We start from the raw sequence: 16,715 nt of genomic DNA on the forward strand, positions 1-16,715 counted from the left end.
TTGTATTTTTTTTTTTCTGCTTTTGACCTTTGTTCGCTCAATTTGGACATTGCGGTTTCCGTAGTTTACTGTATGCTCAGGACAAATGAAAGAACAAGATGCCTCTGACTGTTTAGCGGTGTTTTGATATTTTAATCATGTCTCTGAATGGAGGAGGAAGCAGAGGATTTTATTTCAACACGGTTTTATCTTTAGCACGGTCGCTGGCAGCTCATCGACAAGCCCCCATAGAGAAGGTAACGCAGCTAGCTTGAGCTAAAGCCAAACCTGTTTAACCACAGGCCCGTCTTAACTTCTATCACTGTTGACATGTCTTTGTTTAACTTCAATTCATTTGTACGATTTGAGTGTGTGACTTTAAGATCAAATCCTGTCTGAGGCGTTTTAGAAGTATGGTGTAACTTGCTAATAGAGTGACTAGCTCGGGCTAACCTTGGAACAGCCGCATCAGGAAACGATTGTCGGATCAGTCAAAGCTCACCTCAGTATTATTGGCATTTGTGAAAGATTCTATGAATAATGTTCGGCAAACCGTAATGACATGCCTTTATAAAGACACCACTATGTCATGATTGATGGGAAACTCGAACACAAATGTCCTGAATGAGAAAATACGCAAATGACTCAGTAAAAGAGGAACCATGTGATGGAGCTGTGGCATATTGATGTCCCTTTCTAGCTTGTCACACACGAGTCAAGTCTCCTGTCAAACAATAGGCTTCAGAACTTAAGGGGAATGATTTGCAAAGAGCTCTGTATGAGAATTTAATGTTTATTTCATATCGCATGTGCCATACACTGACTGAGATTGTTAGGAAAGTGCTACTAAATTTAAAATACACTCCAAGTAAAATCAAATAAGGTTGACAATCTAAACTGTGTAAACTGTAGAATATAACTATCTTTACATGGCTGATGTGCCTCTTTAAAGTTAAGACCAGTGCTGTAGCATTAAGCCAATTCATGGCAGAGGCAGGAATGTTGGCTCAATTTCTGCTACACATTTAGGCTATAGAAAACCCTTACAGCTAATAGAGCCATGCACACTCTGTCTGCTTAATCACACAGTGCTAATCCGGCTTCGTTTAAAGGGCTTGTTTTGTGTGTTTGTTTTTTGTTTAGGTGCAGAAGTTACAATGCATGTGTCCTGTCGATTTTCGAGGGGTCTATCAGTTGGACGAGAGGAGGAGAGATGCCGTCATTGCACTGGGAGTCTTTCTCGTTGAGTCAAACCTGCAGGTATATTTACATTATGCTCCACTATGAGTGTTTGAGACATTTGTACCCATTATTAACACGCTCTTAATCTCTTGGAACAGCACAAAGACTCCATTGTTCCATACCTCCTGGGCTTACTGAAAGGCCTTCCCAAAGTTCAGTGGATTGCGGAAAGCTCCCTACGTAAAGGACAAGGTAAAAGTCATGCATTGGAAACTGTTTGTTTTTCCATTCAGTTTTAAATATGTTTTTAACGATTTTGTTTATGCGTTTCCATTTTATTTTCAAGAAATTCTTCCCGTTGCTGAAAACTTTAGCTTTAGTCTTGTAACACTGCTCTCAGACGTTGCCCAGAGAGATGAGGCCTTACGAGGGCAGGTAAAATACTTTGTGTCTATCTCAAAACAATAAATTGTTTATGTTCATCTACTATAACAGTATTTGTAGCCAATTTAAAAAAAAATGTTTTCACAAAAATGCATTTCCAGATTCTCGAGGCTGTCATGGACCTCATGCAGGTGCTACAAGACATCTGCAAGAACCCAGGCGCTCACGACAAAGGTAATACCATCAGTGTTCTAATCCATCCCTTATAACTTTACCACAATAACTAAACATTCATTTTCTTTCTTTTCTCAGAGTACTTCTGTAGGTACACTGTGCCAACTCTGTTGGGGGTGGCCCGAGCCTTTGGACGATACAGTAACACAGATGAGCCTTTACTGTCCAAATTATTTCCTCGGCCAGTGGCGCCAGTGCTGCCTACAAATGAAGAAACTGATTCTGTGCATAGACGATCATTTAACGATTTCCGTTCAATAATGCCCAGCTCTTTGCTTTCTGCGTATCAGAGTGACACTCTGAAGCGCAAAGGCTCGTCTGTGTCCAGTGTCTCACAGCAGGTATGTGTAATGAAATAAAACTGGTATGCTAATTATAAATGCTGATAGTTGAGTAACCACAGCACTCTGTAGGCCAGTCCTGAAAAAGCAGGTCTGACTCCCAGCTCCCCTGCTGATCCGTCTGCTCAGTATTTTGAGGGTGAGTTACTGCACCTGAAATTTGCCCCCAACATTCTATTCAATGAAAGCTACATAGACGTTTCCGACTTTCTTCTCAGGCTCGTACCTTCCTGATGGCAGTGCTGTGGACCCAGAATACTACTTCTCCACCATCAGCTCCAGCTTCTCTGTTTCCCCTCTATTCACTGGAAGCAACACTGGAGAGTTTTATGTCCCTATTGATACATTGAGACAGCTACTTCACATGGTCTGAAAAGACACAAAAAACACATTTTAGGGGTTGAACAGAAAAAAAATCTAATGATTATCTGTGTTTACAGGTTGACCACTTTGTCTCTGAATCATTTCTGAAATCACTAGATGACTCATTGGCTGAACATTTAGAGGTATGATTCTTGAAACATTCTGATGAGTATTTACGTTTAATGGATACCTATTTTCTTTTTGTAGGCACACCCAAATATTCACCTGTACTACAAAACATTTAGTGATCCTCTATATGTAGCCATTTTTAAAATGCTGCGGGATACTCTGTACAATATTAAGGGTAAGCTTTGGTTTTATTTTTTATTTTTGTTTGGTGCTACGTTGACACATATGCATCTGTACAACCCAGACCTCCAGACAGACTTCGTCAAAGAGGTTCATGACTTTGTCCTGGAGCAGTTTAGCAGCAGTCAGTCGGAGCTGCAGAGGATATTGCATGATGTGGAGTATTTACAAAGTGAGCTGAGCCCACTCAAACTGCGCTGCCAGGCCAATGCTGCTTGTGTCGACCTTATGGTGTGGGCTGTGACGGAGGAACAAGGTGCGTGTGTCACTTGTACGATTATGTCAGACCAGTGACTTCATTGTAATAGTATGTGTTTTCTAGGTGCTGAAAACCTCTGCACTAAACTGTCTGAGAAGCTTCAGTCAAAGACATCCAGTAAAGTTATTATTGCTCACATGCCACTTCTCATTTGCTGCCTTCAGGTAAATGTTTTATTTGTTTTATTACACATCGACTAATACCAGTGCCAGTCCAATTAGTTCAATTCTTTGTATCAATTCATTTTTCAATGATATCACTGACCATAAACCATATCTTTGATGTGATGGTGCATAACCCCCATTATCTGTGATTTATTCAATAATCAAGATGCTTTGTGTGAGTTTTGTTTTGTATTTTGTGCATTTATTCAGGGTTTGGGGCGTTTGTGTGAGCGCTTTCCAGTGGTTGCCCACTCTGTTACCATGTCTTTAAGAGACTTCTTGGTGGTTCCTTCTCCTGTTTTGGTGAAGCTGTACAAATACCACAGCCAATACACAGCAGGTAGAAACATGTGAACATGCAAACAACAATTGCTAATTGATAATCATATTATTATATTTTGCTTTGTATTTCAGGAGGGAATGAAATAAAAATACATGTAACCAATGAACATTCCCAGTCGACACTGAGCACCAGTTCAAGCAAGAAGAGCCAGGCGTCTATGTATGAACAGCTGAGGGACATCTCTATAGATAACATTTGCAGGTAAGTAAAAAAAAAATCCTTTACATTCACATTCTGAGCCATAATGGTTCGATGTCCTTATGCTTCTCAGGTGTCTCAAAGCAGGACTCACCATGGACAATGTAATTGTGGAAGCATTTCTTGCAAGTCTTTCTAATCGTCTTTACATCTATCAGGAGAATGATAAGTGAGGACATGGGTACAGAAAGTGCTAATGGGACAGATGAAGCACAAGACTAACCAGTGTTGTTTGTTTTTTATAAACAGAGATGCTAATTTGATCCCTGATCACACCATCAGGGCTTTGGGTCACATTTCTGTGGCTTTACGAGACACTCCGAGAGTAATGGAGCCCATCCTCCAAATCCTACAGCAAAAGTTCTGTCAGCCTCCGTCTCAGCTTGATGTCCTTATTATAGATCAACTTGGCTGCATGGTCATCACTGGCAATGTACACACGCTCTCCAAATACTGTATAAATCTGAGCTATCTTATTCTTTCTTTTGCTTTAATTTCAATGAATGTTCTTGCAGCAATATATCTACCAGGAAGTATGGAATTTATTTCAGCAGATCAGTGTGAAGGCCAGTTCCATGGTTTACTCCACTAAAGACTATAAAGACCATGGATACAGGTGATCTAGAGACACTGCAGCACCTTTCACATGGCTTTATTAGTATCATTACTAACTACTCTTATTTGCTTAGGCATTGCTCCCTTGCAGTAATAAATGCCCTGGGTAACATCGCAGCAAATCTTCAAAATGAACTGATGGTGGATGAGCTACTCGTTAACCTTTTGGAACTTTTTGTTCAACTTGGCCTTGAAGGCAAAAGAGCAAGTGAAAGAGCCCCAGACAAAGGCCCAGCTTTAAAGGTGTGTATATTGACAATGAAGTATTATCTGCAGTAGACTAATCCGCTCGTGCCTGAGAGCTTTTTCCATACCAATTACAGTTGGGTGTGATTTTTTGAATATTATATATTAAATATTTTGATCCCTGTAGTCGTCTGTAGCGACATGAGCTGCGAGTCATCACTGACACGACTCACTTACTTAGACAGGCCTTCTAAACAGATAGTACTGAGTTTGTTTTGTGTGACAGTGTATTTATATTTTGTGTGCTATAGAGTGCTATAGAGATAAACTTTGATTAATTGAACATTTATACAATGGCGGGTTCTTCTGTCTCTCTAGGCCTCAAGCAGTGCCGGAAATCTTGGCGTCTTAATCCCGGTGATTGCAGTGGTATGTTAATTATCATGGGATATCTTTAACTTTACACATAAATTGTCTCGTAAAAAGGATGGCTGCATGTTAGTTGATTGTTTCTGTTTTAGCTAACGAGGAGACTGCCACCAATTAAAGAAGCCAAGCCACGTTTGCAAAAGCTTTTCAGAGACTTCTGGCTCTACTCTGTCGTCATGGGATTTGCAGTAGAGGGTTCAGGTTTGAGACATTACTTTTTGACATTTAATCCTAAGAACTTTTGCAGATCGGTATGAGCTGTAATTCTGTCTTTGTTCTCCAGGTCTATGGCCGGAGGAGTGGTATGAAGGAGTTTGTGAGATCGCAACAAAATCACCATTGCTCACGTTTCCCAGTGGAGAACCCTTGCGCTCTGAGCTACAGTACAACTCTGCTCTCAAGAATGACACCGTCACACCTGTAAGTAAAAACAATCACAACATCTAATGCATTAAAATGCTTTGTAATGAATGAAAACTTCATTACAGACTGAGCTGAATGATCTGCGGAGTACTATCATCAACCTGCTGGACCCGCCTCCCGATGTGGCTGTTCTGATCAACAAACTGGACTTCGCCATGTCCACTTACCTCTTGTCAGTTTACAGATTGGAATATATGAGGTAAAGTCATTTCATGAATGTTTTTCAGCAACATCCTGAAATGACACTGAACTATGGTCTTGTTAGGATGCTGCGGGCTTTGGACTCGGATCGTTTTCAAGTCATGTTTCGTTATTTCGAGGATAGAGCCATTCAAAAAGATAAATCTGGTAACGGCCATATTAAAGCCAGTATTTGAACATGTGTAAGCCAGTAGTTTAACCCCTGCACATCATTTCCAGGTATGATGCAGTGTGTGATTGCTGTGAGCGACAAGGTTTTCGAGGTCTTTCTGCAAATGATGGCTGAGAAAGTAAGCCGATGGTCACTCATCTTCATTAGATAACGTTTAATTACAAACGCATTACACACACATGCCTTGGTTTTCAGGCAAAAACCAAATCTCACGAGGAGGAGCTCGAGCGCCACGCTCAATTTCTCCTTGTCAACTTTAATCACATTCATAAAAGAATTCGGAGAGTGGCTGATAAATATTTATCTGGACTTGCCGAGACGTGAGTATTCTCTGAGTACAAACTTTGGTTTAACCTCATTTATGGAATAACCCTGTTCTTTTAGTTTTCCTCATCTGTTGTGGAGTGGTCGTGTGCTCAAGACAATGTTGGATATCCTGCAGACGCTCTCCCTTTCACTCAGTGCAGTAAGAGATCATCCAAATGCCCAACTGTAAAACTGATTCCTTCGTGTTTTCATATTGTAGCACATATTTTCAAAGTACCTCCTCAACTCGAACAATGCAAACAAGAAAACGGTAAGACCGAGCACACAAATACATGTTTTTAATGCATCGTTTTTCTGCAGGACATCCACAAAGACCAACCCTATTACGACATTCCGGACACGCCCTACAGGGTCACTGTCCCAGACACATATGAAGCGAGAGAGGTTTGTTGATCCATTTATTATGTGTTTATTATTTTCACCAAATGAAGATTGTCCAAAATACTCCGGTAAAACAATAATGATAAGATTGCTCATTGTAATTGCTCATTGTAGAGTATAGTGAAGGACTTTGCTGCACGCTGCGGAGAGATTCTTAAAGAGGCAATGAAGTGGGCACCGTCCGTGACCAAATCTCATCTACAGGTTTGTCGAACATGGCGTATACATTCACACACTCGGATAGCTAATCTGTGCTTTCTTTTCCCCCAGGAATATCTGAACAAGCACCAAAACTGGGTGTCAGGACTGTCTCAGCACACAGGCTTAGCTATGGCCACAGAGAGCATCCTGCATTTTGCTGGCTACAACCGACAGAGTACCACACTGGGGGTGGGTGGTGACACTTCAACTTCTCGGTTTTTTCGTGCACTGTTCTAAAAATGTATCTGCTGTGTTAAAAGGTCAGGGAGGAAGTGTTTGCATGAAGCTTGTACAGAAGGTTCCCTGTTGAAAATGCATAATGACAACATATCATTATTTAAAGGAACAGGCCACCGTTTTTGCATACTGAGATATGTTCTTACCTGAGCATAGACGAGTTGATGCGTACCTGTCTGGTCTCAGTCACGCAAATGTTGTTAGCATTAAGCATTAGCATTCTCTCTTTCTCTCTATGGAGCCAAACAGGGGTGAGGTTAGAAGTGACAAAGCTCTTCCACGATCCAATTATAGTTAGTTACGCATCAACTCGTCTAAGTTCAGGTAAGGACATATCTCAGTATGCAAAAACGCAAGCTCTTCAACCTTTTAGCCCTCACCTGAACATTTTCTCTAAAAGCTTAAGCATAAAAAATAGCGATGAAAACGAGGATGCAAACACACGATGACAGTTAATGTGCTTTCATACTGAATTACAGACTACTCAACTGAGCGAAAGGCCTGCCTGTGTCAAGAAGGACTACTCCAACTTCATGGCATCTCTGAACCTCAGAAACCGATATGCTGGAGAGGTCAGAACTCTTCAAGAATAATGACAGTTAATAGTACACTGTGTAAAACTGGTATAAAACATATTGCTCTTTATATTTACTTAAGGTGTCAGGCATGATCCACTTTGCAAAAGCAGTTAAAGGACAGTCGGATTTGAGCCGACTGATGATCAAACAGATGGGGGAGGCTTTGGACTCTGCTCAGCCCGAGGGATTCACAGAGGCCATGTTCAAACTGGCTGCATTGATCATCAGCACCAAGGGTCGGGTTTTCAAACACTGTACCGTATTTTCCGGACTATAAGTCGCTCCGGAGTATAAGTCGCACCAGCCTTGACAACTACCTGGGCCTGGAGGCGTAACTGAACCGTTTTACAAGCCTCTCCCGGCAGCACGTTGTTCAAGCACCCATTTGCGGACTCTTTCCTCTAGCTGTGGCCATCTAGCTTTTAGCCCATGATTAGCTTTTATAGTTTTCTTCATTGCAGTATGAGTAGTCCCTCACAAGTTTCTCACTCACTCCACACTTTCTTTCTGCTGCTCAATTACCGTTTTTTAAATCTTCAGCGGTATAGGAGTAGCAGATACTGGTACACATGCCTAGAGCGCCCTCTAGTGGCTGTCAGTGTAAAAAAATAACATGTGAAATTATACATTTTGATGTATAAGTCGAACCCCCAGCCAAACTATGAAAAAAAGTGTGATTGAAAGTCTGGAAAATACGGTATTCACTTTATTGTTTTGATGCCTTCTGTGTTTTACTTATTGGGTCAAACCTTCTTCTTCAGATTGTGACCCTCAGCTGCTGCATCATCTCTGCTGGTCTCCTCTTAAGATGTTCACCGAGCACGGCATGGAGACTGCTATTGCCTGCTGGGAGTGGCTGCTGGCGGCCAGGGCTGGAATTGAAGTCCCGGTATTAAAGATGACAACCGTGTTTCCGTTTTTTCCCCCCTTGCAGACGTATTCGTGCATTTCTTTGTTTTTTTCGTTGTCTAGTTTATGCGGGAGATGGCTGGAGCTTGGCAGATGACCGTAGAGTTGAAGATGGGCCTTTTTTCAGACGCTCAGGTTGAAGCAGACCCTCTGGCTGCATCAGAGGAAAGTCAGCCTGTCCCCTGTCCCCCAGATGTGACTCCTCACCACATCTGGATAGAGGTTTGATTTACGCTTTGGTCCTGAAGTCTCTGAGTTCGTGAAGTAACTTACAGTTGTTTTTGTCACATTTCCATAGTTTCTCGTCCAGAGGTTTGAAATCGCTAAGTATTCAAGTGCAGATCAAGTGGAAATCTTCGGAAGCCTGCTACAACGATCTCTGTCTCTAAATGTTGGTGGTAATCAAAGTAGTCTCAACCGTCATGTAGCCGCTATAGGACCTCGTTTCAGGTATTTTTACTTTTTGAACTATATAGAGTTACATTAGTGTGTATGTGTGCATATGTTACGCGTCCATGTCATGTGTTTCAGATTGCTAACTTTGGGCCTGGCTTTGCTTCACTCTGATGTGGTCACAAATGCCACTGTTAGAAATGTCCTGCGTGAAAAAATCTACTCCACTGCTTTTGACTACTTTAGGTAACTTCACCAGTGGGATCTATTTATTGGCCCTGATGAGTGAAATCACATTGTACATATTAAAACTGTTAAAACTCTGCTTTAGTGGGACCCCAAAGTTCCCCACTCAGTGTGACAAGCGACTGCGGGAAGACATCAGTGTAATGATCCGTTTCTACGCGAGCATCCTTTCTGACAAGAAATACCTAGCTGCGTGTCAGTTGGTTCCACCCGGTGAGCTTGGTACTACCCCTGTCCCGAGCACCCTCTCTGCCGGAATTTTTGGATCGCTAATTGTGTCCAGCACTTCTCCGATATCTCTCTTGAGTAAGCCTAAAGTGGTGGAGCTTGGTCTGCACTGCAGCAGGGGCATGCCGTTACGCATGTCAAATTTGCCACTGGATATTCTCACATTGCTCCTGTTTCGTGTATTGCTCATAACAAATTTTTATGGTTTCTTTTTTTCTGCATATTATTTGTTTTTCTCATAATCCTTGAAACCTTTTCTGGTTTCTGTTCCAACATTTTATTACTCATTCTTTTCAAAAACTTTCCTAAATTTCCATCTTTGATCTAAGGCAACTGTGAGAAAAAGTGCAAATTTGTCATCTGCGTTAAGATGCATGATTATTCATCAGCCCCTACACCTGTCCCCCTTCACAATGTTCTAAATTCGTCATAATTATGACCAAAAAAAAAATACATCAAATTTTAAAAAGTCTCAGTTATCCTGTCCTTTTCATCCCAAATGACCCAGACAAATGATTTCATTGCCATGTTTTCATTTACTAAAGTTAACTTTAACCACAAATCCTGGGCCAGATTTATTATATATACGATAACCTGCCATGTCCATGTGACCCAGGATTAGTGGCATTATCTCCTGCTGGTGTTCCATGCATGACCATGACAGCAGCAGAGCACGTAGAGTTCATTATTTCCACGTAGCTCACCTTTACCTCTTTATCCACCCATGTTTTCCAGACTCACCAAGTTCTGAGCGGCAGAACATGTGTTTAAATGTTTTCTTCTGTAAACAGACAATCAAGATGCATCTTTGAACAGTCTGTCAGTGATGAACGCTGCCGACCTCCGAAGCAACATTGACTCGAGCACTCGCTCTCAGCAGAGTGGTCAGGGATGGATTAACACGTATCCACTTTCCAGTGGCATGTCCACAGCGTCAAAAAAGTCAGGTACATTTAATTACAACAGCGATGATGAAAATAAATAAAAGTACCTCAGGTATGAATCATCCTTTTTGTTTTGTCCTTCCTTAAAGGCACATCTAAAAAGAGCAATAGAGGAACCCAACTTCATAAGTACTATACAAAACGCAGAACTCTGCTTCTGGCACTGCTGGTGGGATTTCTGAGAATGGATATATTTATAGACTTGTATAAACCAGTAAAAACTTCTGAAATGCTGTACATTTGACAACAATCAATTTAACTCTTGTTTTTTCAGGCCAGTGAGATTGAGCGACTGACGACATGGTACAATCCCCTTTCCACTCAGGAATTAGCCATCACCACTGAACAGTCAGTGGAAACTAGTATCTCCAACTGGAGGTCCAAATACATCAGCCTCAATGAGAAACAGTGGAAGGACAATGTCAATTTGGCCTGGAGTATTGCTCCATATTTAGCAATGCAGCTACCAGCAAGGTGGACTTTATTTGATTTGCATTTGCTTTAGTTTCAACGTCTCGTCTATAACATACTAACTCTTTAATTGGCAGGTTCAAAAATGATGCAATTGTAGCTGAAGTGACTCGTCTAGTGAGACTTGACCCAGGAGCTGTCAGTGATGTCCCAGAAGCTGTAAAAGTAAATTTGTTGTTGGTTGTTGTTGGTTATTAGTGTTGCTGTTGTTTTTAATTTATATATTGTTTATAGTTTTTAGTGACCTGGCACACGATTGATGCTGACTCTCCTGAGCTGAGCCATATCTTGTGTTGGGCCCCAGCTGACCCTCCCACTGGCCTGTCCTATTTTAGCAGCATGTATCCACCTCATCCTCTCACCGCACAGTATGGAGTCAAGGTCTTGCGTTCTTTTCCACCGGTAAATTATATTTATTTTACGTCTCACTGTTTAGTGTACTGTATGCTAGTGTAATTTTCACTTTTGTGTTCTGAAACCATCTAAAACTGTGAGTGCACTACCCGACATGGCCAAAACGGTGACCAGCAATTTGGCATTTTATTTTGTATTGTGGAAGTCTCTGTAAAAGTCTAGCTCCACGTCATGACCCCGCGGCGATCTGATAAGCGGATCATTTCCCATTCACGACCTGACCACGCACAGCGGACAAGGAAGTGTAGGCTTTCAGCATTACATCCACACAACATCAGGCAAGTGTGTTGTTAGCACTCACCTCACCTGGGAGCGGCGTGACAACGTTCTGTGTTTATCTGATGGGGTATACGCTGTTCCTCGTGGCACCGACGCATCTAAAACACAAATACATGACAAAACACAACTTCAGGTATACTTGTCATTTAAGAACAAGGTATTACTCAATGAATAAAATAAAAGTAGATTTAGCTGACGATGATTTATTATTATTACATATTTGTTGACAATGTTTTTTTTGTGTGTTTTTTTTAGGATGCCATTCTGTTTTACATCCCACAGATTGTACAAGCCTTACGGTATGATAAGGTAAATAGCTTATAAACTTCCATTTACTTCTTTCAAGAACTGCACAGGCTGCTGTTTCCTGGTTGTGACCTCTTTTACTTGTTTCTACTCAGATGGGTTATGTGCGAGAGTACATCCTTTGGGCAGCTCAAACATCGCAGCTACTTGCACATCAGTTTATCTGGAACATGAAGACCAACATCTATCTCGACGAGGAGGGGCATCAGAAAGACCGTAAGCTCACGTTTTATCACGTTTTATCAAATCATTTGATGTGTAACATGTATGACACTGTTTAGCTGACATTGGGGAGCTACTGGAGCAAATGGTTGAAGAGATCATCAACTCTCTGTCAGGGCCAGCAAAGGATTTCTACCAGAGAGAATTTGACTTTTTTAACAAGATCACCAACGTGTCTGCCATTATCAAGTAAAGCAGTTACCATTGACATTACGATCAGAATATTAGTACATGCACACAGTCTAAACCTTTTTCTTTTTTTTAGACCTGTCCCAAAGGGTGAAGAAAGAAAACGGGCTTGTCTGAAAGCTTTATCTGACATTAAAGTTCAAGCAGGTATGCGGCTCTATAATGTTTGCAGAAGTTATTTAGCAGAACAACACTGGTCTGAACTGTGGCGCTCATGTCATGTCTCCAGGATGCTACTTACCCAGTAATCCAGAGGCAATCGTTCTGGACATCGATTACAAATCTGGAACACCGATGCAGAGGTGTGACTTTGTAGATTTCTTTTTCTTTTTTTCTTTTTTATTCAAATAATGTTATTTTTCTTTCTTCCACCACAGTGCCGCTAAAGCCCCCTACCTGGCAAAGTTCAAAGTGAAGCGTTGTGGTGTGAGTGAGCTGGAGAGGGAAGGCCTGCGCTGCCCATCAGACTCTGTTGAAGATGGAGAGGAAAATCCTGATGGACCACGTAAAGTTTGCTGGCAGGCAGCTATTTTCAAAGTGGGAGATGACTGCAGACAGGTGCTACAACTAGCTTGACCTAAATGTGTTGTACAGTACACTGTTGATTGAAAACTAAAGTTGTCGCTGTGTGTGTTGGCCTTTTATAGGACATGCTTGCCCTACAAATTATTGGACTTTTTAAGAATATTTTCCAGCTGGTTGGTTTGGATCTGTTTGTCTTTCCATATAGAGTGGTAGCCACGGCTCCCGGGGTAAACCTAATTTATGTCATTATTCATATTATGTAGTGCCTTTTGGACACCTGTGCTTAGCATGTTTTCATGTCTTCAGTGTGGTGTAATTGAGTGCATCCCTGACTGCAAGTCCCGTGACCAACTTGGAAGACAGACAGACTTTGGAATGTATGATTACTTCCGTAACCAATATGGAGATGAGTCTACCTTAGCTTTCCAGAAGGTGCAGTAACTTTCATTATATCCATGTAAAATTAATACAGATGTACAATTTATACTTTTGGTCTTTACAGGCTCGGTATAATTTCATCCGGAGCATGGCCGCCTACAGTCTTCTACTGTTTCTGCTACAGATCAAAGACAGGCATAATGGCAACATCATGCTGGACAGCAAGGGCCATCTCATCCACATCGGTACAACATACAAGGCCTCTAAAAGTTGGTCCATATTTATAGACTTGTTTTAAATATGAACCGTATTTTCTTTAGACTTTGGCTTCATGTTTGAGAGCTCCCCTGGGGGTAACCTTGGCTGGGAGCCGGACATCAAACTGACTGATGAAATGGTCATGATTATGGGAGGCAAGATGGAAGCCACGCCGTTCAAGTGGTTCATGGAGATGTGTGTCCGAGGATACCTGGCTGTGCGGTAAGGCTTACTTCTGTCTACTAGGCAGGAAATTAAAAGGCTGGAATTTATATTGGTATGGTAATGGTAATTTGTTCTTTCAATAAAGACCCTACATGGATGCAGTGGTATCGTTAGTGACTCTGATGCTGGACACTGGACTGCCATGTTTCAGAGGGCAAACCATTAAGCTATTAAAGTAAGGCTGCCCTTTTTCTTTTGTATTTTTGTTATAAATGAACATTTTGTACCGTTCTCTCTCTATCTCTCTCTATATCTATCTCTCTATATCTAGCTCTAACTCGCTAACGCTAACCCCTAACTAGGGATGTCCCGATCAGTCTTTTTGCCCTCGAGTCCGAGTCATTTGATTTTGAGAATTGCCCGATACCGAGTCCCGATCCGATACCTAATACATTGTTTTAAAAATTAAGAAAAAAAACTATATTATTCAACTTGTTTTCATTTATGGTTTTGGATATAGAGAGTAACTCTACTAAGTCTGTTTTTTCTCAAGTAAGCTAGACTATTAGTCTTTACAGTGTAATATAGTTTTACACAGAGAGGGTGATCTAAAATCCCATTCTTTATTAAATGTGTTTGTTGTTGCAATGAAAACAAAACTTGGGCAATACATTTTTTATGCACTGCAATGTAAAAAACTGTCTGGCAGCACAGAAAAAAAACACAGCAGTAATGTGGCCAAACAGTTAAATAACACAATATATTTGGCCAAAAGCTAAATGTGCCATGTTAACTTGATTACAGTCTCTTTAATAAGTAGATATAGGGTGACCACATTTCCCAGCCTGAAAACCGGGACAGGGTCAAGGTCCGTGCGCGCAGTGCACCGCCCACCGAGCTGTGCACGCGTCGTTCACCTACTGTGGGCATTTACAGAGTGCGTGTGTTTTACTAAAGGCTTAAGACAACCAGGAGTGACAACAAGTGCTTCAATTCACCTCCTGAACATAGCGCGGGGATAAGCGAAGAGAAGAGGCGGTGGTTATCAGGTTATAGAGACGAAGTTTCCCCTCGTCTTTCAGCGTTTGCGCACGTATGAGCGCAGCGGGCCATCACGGACTTTTAAACATCTCCGCAGAAATGCGAGGAGGGTTTCTCTGCTCAGTGCGGGCCTGAGTAGGCATGGTTTAATCACATGTAGCAGGGTAATGGCGATAAAAACAGCTGTTTGCTACTTCTTACCGCTCTGTGCCCGCCCTGTCTTCCCGTCCGTTCTCACTCCTCTCTCCTCGCTTAGCCTACAGTAAACTCTGCACGGGTTATCGGAGATGTTGTTATTGTTCTCCTGCGCTGGCACTTGTGTGGATTTGGGGATTTCTCAGACGAAGGGGGGGCACGGACTGAGCAATGGTACGAGTGGTTTGACGCAGCAGATGGAGTGAGTGACAGAGGCGCAGGGCCAGGGGGAGAGGACAGAAAGTGGTTCGCGGTAGCTCGAAATCTGATCAAAAGCAACGAAAATGGACACGCATAAATATCCGAGTCCTGATCGGGAGGTATTGTCCGATTCCGATCGAGTCTGTAACCACATGATCGGGCCCGATTTCCGATCACGTGATCGGATCGGGACATCCCTACCCCTAACCCTATCTTTCTCTATATCTGTCTCTATATTTCTCTCTATATCTCTCTCTATATATATCTATCTCAGTATATCTATCTCTCTATATCTATCTCTCTCTATCTATCTCTATCTCTCTATATATATCTCTCTATCTCTCTCTATCTCTCTATATATCTATATCTATCTCTAACCCTAACCCCTAACCCTATCTTTCTCTATATCTATCTCTATATTTCTCTCTATCTCTCTCTATATATATATCTATCTCTCTATATTTTATATTTTGTTTTGGTTATACACAGAGGACGATTTAATCCACAAATGAGTGAAAAAGATGCTGCAGCGTTCATGATTAAGATCATTCAGAGCTGTTTCCTTAGTAGCAGGTGAGTCATAATTCATTCTGTTTAATTGGTCACAGCTTTATTCAATACTTCTAACCCACTTTCTATATTTCTTTTCCTTACTGCAGGAGCAAGACTTACGATATGCTGCAGTACTATCAGAACCAAATCCCATACTAAAAGGTCTATATGGATGTCAACTTGAAAGCAATGAAAGCCTCTTCTTAGTTACTTTTAAAAAGATCGTAGGTCGTCTAGATGTTGTTAAGATATCTGTCTGTTTTTATAGGGGTCTTTTGCTTTTGAAGACAATTTTTGATTTTATAGTTTTAATGTCCTTTGCTGTCGGGGTATACGGTGGGCAGCTAGATTTTAAATGCCGGCTCAGCAAGAGCGAAGAAATAATTTAATCAGAGGAATTTCCCTTTACGCGTTTTCTTCTCAATGCTGGTATTTGTTACAATATCTTGAGGTCTCAAATCGAGATGACCTAAGGAGAGCCATATTTTATGTATAGTGTTTGTCAAAGCAGATGTGTTATTTTATCATTATGCTGGTATTTACTTAATGCTGGTATGCACTTTATAGATCACTGTACTTAATTGACTTCACCTGGTGAGGGGTGCATTCGAAAAAGATAAATCTGTATATTAACTATATTAACTGTATATACAATCAGTAAGGTCTGAAATCAACATGAAGAAAGAATGGTTTGCTCATTACAGCACAGTAGTAACATGGTAATAAGATAGAAATGGCCATTGGGGATAACAATGGGTGAAGCATTTTGCTGCACTGTTTCCGTTACATTGTTTCCTAATAATTGACAGCTTTAGTGCTAGGATTAGTCGTATTACCATTTAATGAATTATACATGTGTCCGTTACCGTGGTTACCACATTTCACTTTTAGTTACCATGCTATGCTACTGTATTGTAAAGTACTAACCTGATTTGTACTTAGTGATGTGCAATGTATCAACGATGATTCATTGATTGAGTCTAAATCTGTTGATTGATCTGGCTGTGCTTCTTTTAGGGCAGAAAATATTTCAGACTTTTAGACATTCCCAAGTGTGGCATCCTTGAAAATAGCAGTAAATGTTTGTCACAGTGTGTAAACATGTCTTTATTGTTTTTGCCTTTACTTTAGGGAGCAGGAGTGTATGCAATTCTCTTTTGAATATTACTTTCTTATTCACACATGTACTTTTTGAGCTGTGCAGTGGCTGATGACTCAATGCTATCCCAACACTTAAAAAGCCATTTGCCATGTTAGTACAGACACTGCTGTTGTAATACTTGATGATTAAAC

The 16,715-nt window shown here is 41.2% G+C and overlaps 1 protein-coding gene across 2 annotated transcripts; it reads left to right on the forward strand.

Moving 5' to 3' along the window:
* Window positions 1-46: 46 nt before the first annotated feature.
* Window positions 47-15,581, forward strand: pi4kaa (phosphatidylinositol 4-kinase, catalytic, alpha a; the record flags this gene model as incomplete). Of its 2 annotated transcripts, none has more annotated exons than XM_079582684.1 (54): window positions 47-236; window positions 1,123-1,239; window positions 1,320-1,413; window positions 1,508-1,596; window positions 1,707-1,779; window positions 1,858-2,120; window positions 2,193-2,259; window positions 2,339-2,487; window positions 2,561-2,626; window positions 2,691-2,787; window positions 2,857-3,048; window positions 3,115-3,215; window positions 3,426-3,555; window positions 3,630-3,759; window positions 3,830-3,925; window positions 4,006-4,189; window positions 4,272-4,372; window positions 4,446-4,614; window positions 4,936-4,986; window positions 5,079-5,187; window positions 5,270-5,406; window positions 5,475-5,608; window positions 5,675-5,757; window positions 5,830-5,900; window positions 5,978-6,102; window positions 6,167-6,248; window positions 6,410-6,493; window positions 6,605-6,694; window positions 6,761-6,880; window positions 7,408-7,500; window positions 7,586-7,742; window positions 8,268-8,395; window positions 8,479-8,637; window positions 8,714-8,865; window positions 8,947-9,054; window positions 9,140-9,360; window positions 10,074-10,229; window positions 10,316-10,395; window positions 10,501-10,700; window positions 10,775-10,862; window positions 10,932-11,099; window positions 11,646-11,699; window positions 11,792-11,912; window positions 11,978-12,107; window positions 12,184-12,254; window positions 12,337-12,409; window positions 12,485-12,665; window positions 12,755-12,859; window positions 12,939-13,064; window positions 13,135-13,255; window positions 13,331-13,490; window positions 13,579-13,668; window positions 15,360-15,443; window positions 15,530-15,581. In XM_079582684.1, exons 1-54 carry the CDS (start codon window positions 138-140, stop codon window positions 15,579-15,581), a joined length of 6,381 nt encoding a protein of 2,126 aa, XP_079438810.1. In that variant the 5' UTR covers window positions 47-137. The 2 variants fall into 2 exon arrangements, with proteins under 2 accessions (XP_079438810.1, XP_079438811.1); XM_079582685.1 differs by having other exon boundaries at window positions 9,140-9,267.
* Between the last annotated feature and the right edge of the window lie 1,134 nt (window positions 15,582-16,715).

This window comes from Gobius niger (genome assembly GCF_951799975.1).
Source record: "Gobius niger genome assembly, chromosome: 2".
NCBI lineage: Eukaryota > Metazoa > Chordata > Actinopteri > Gobiiformes > Gobiidae > Gobius > Gobius niger.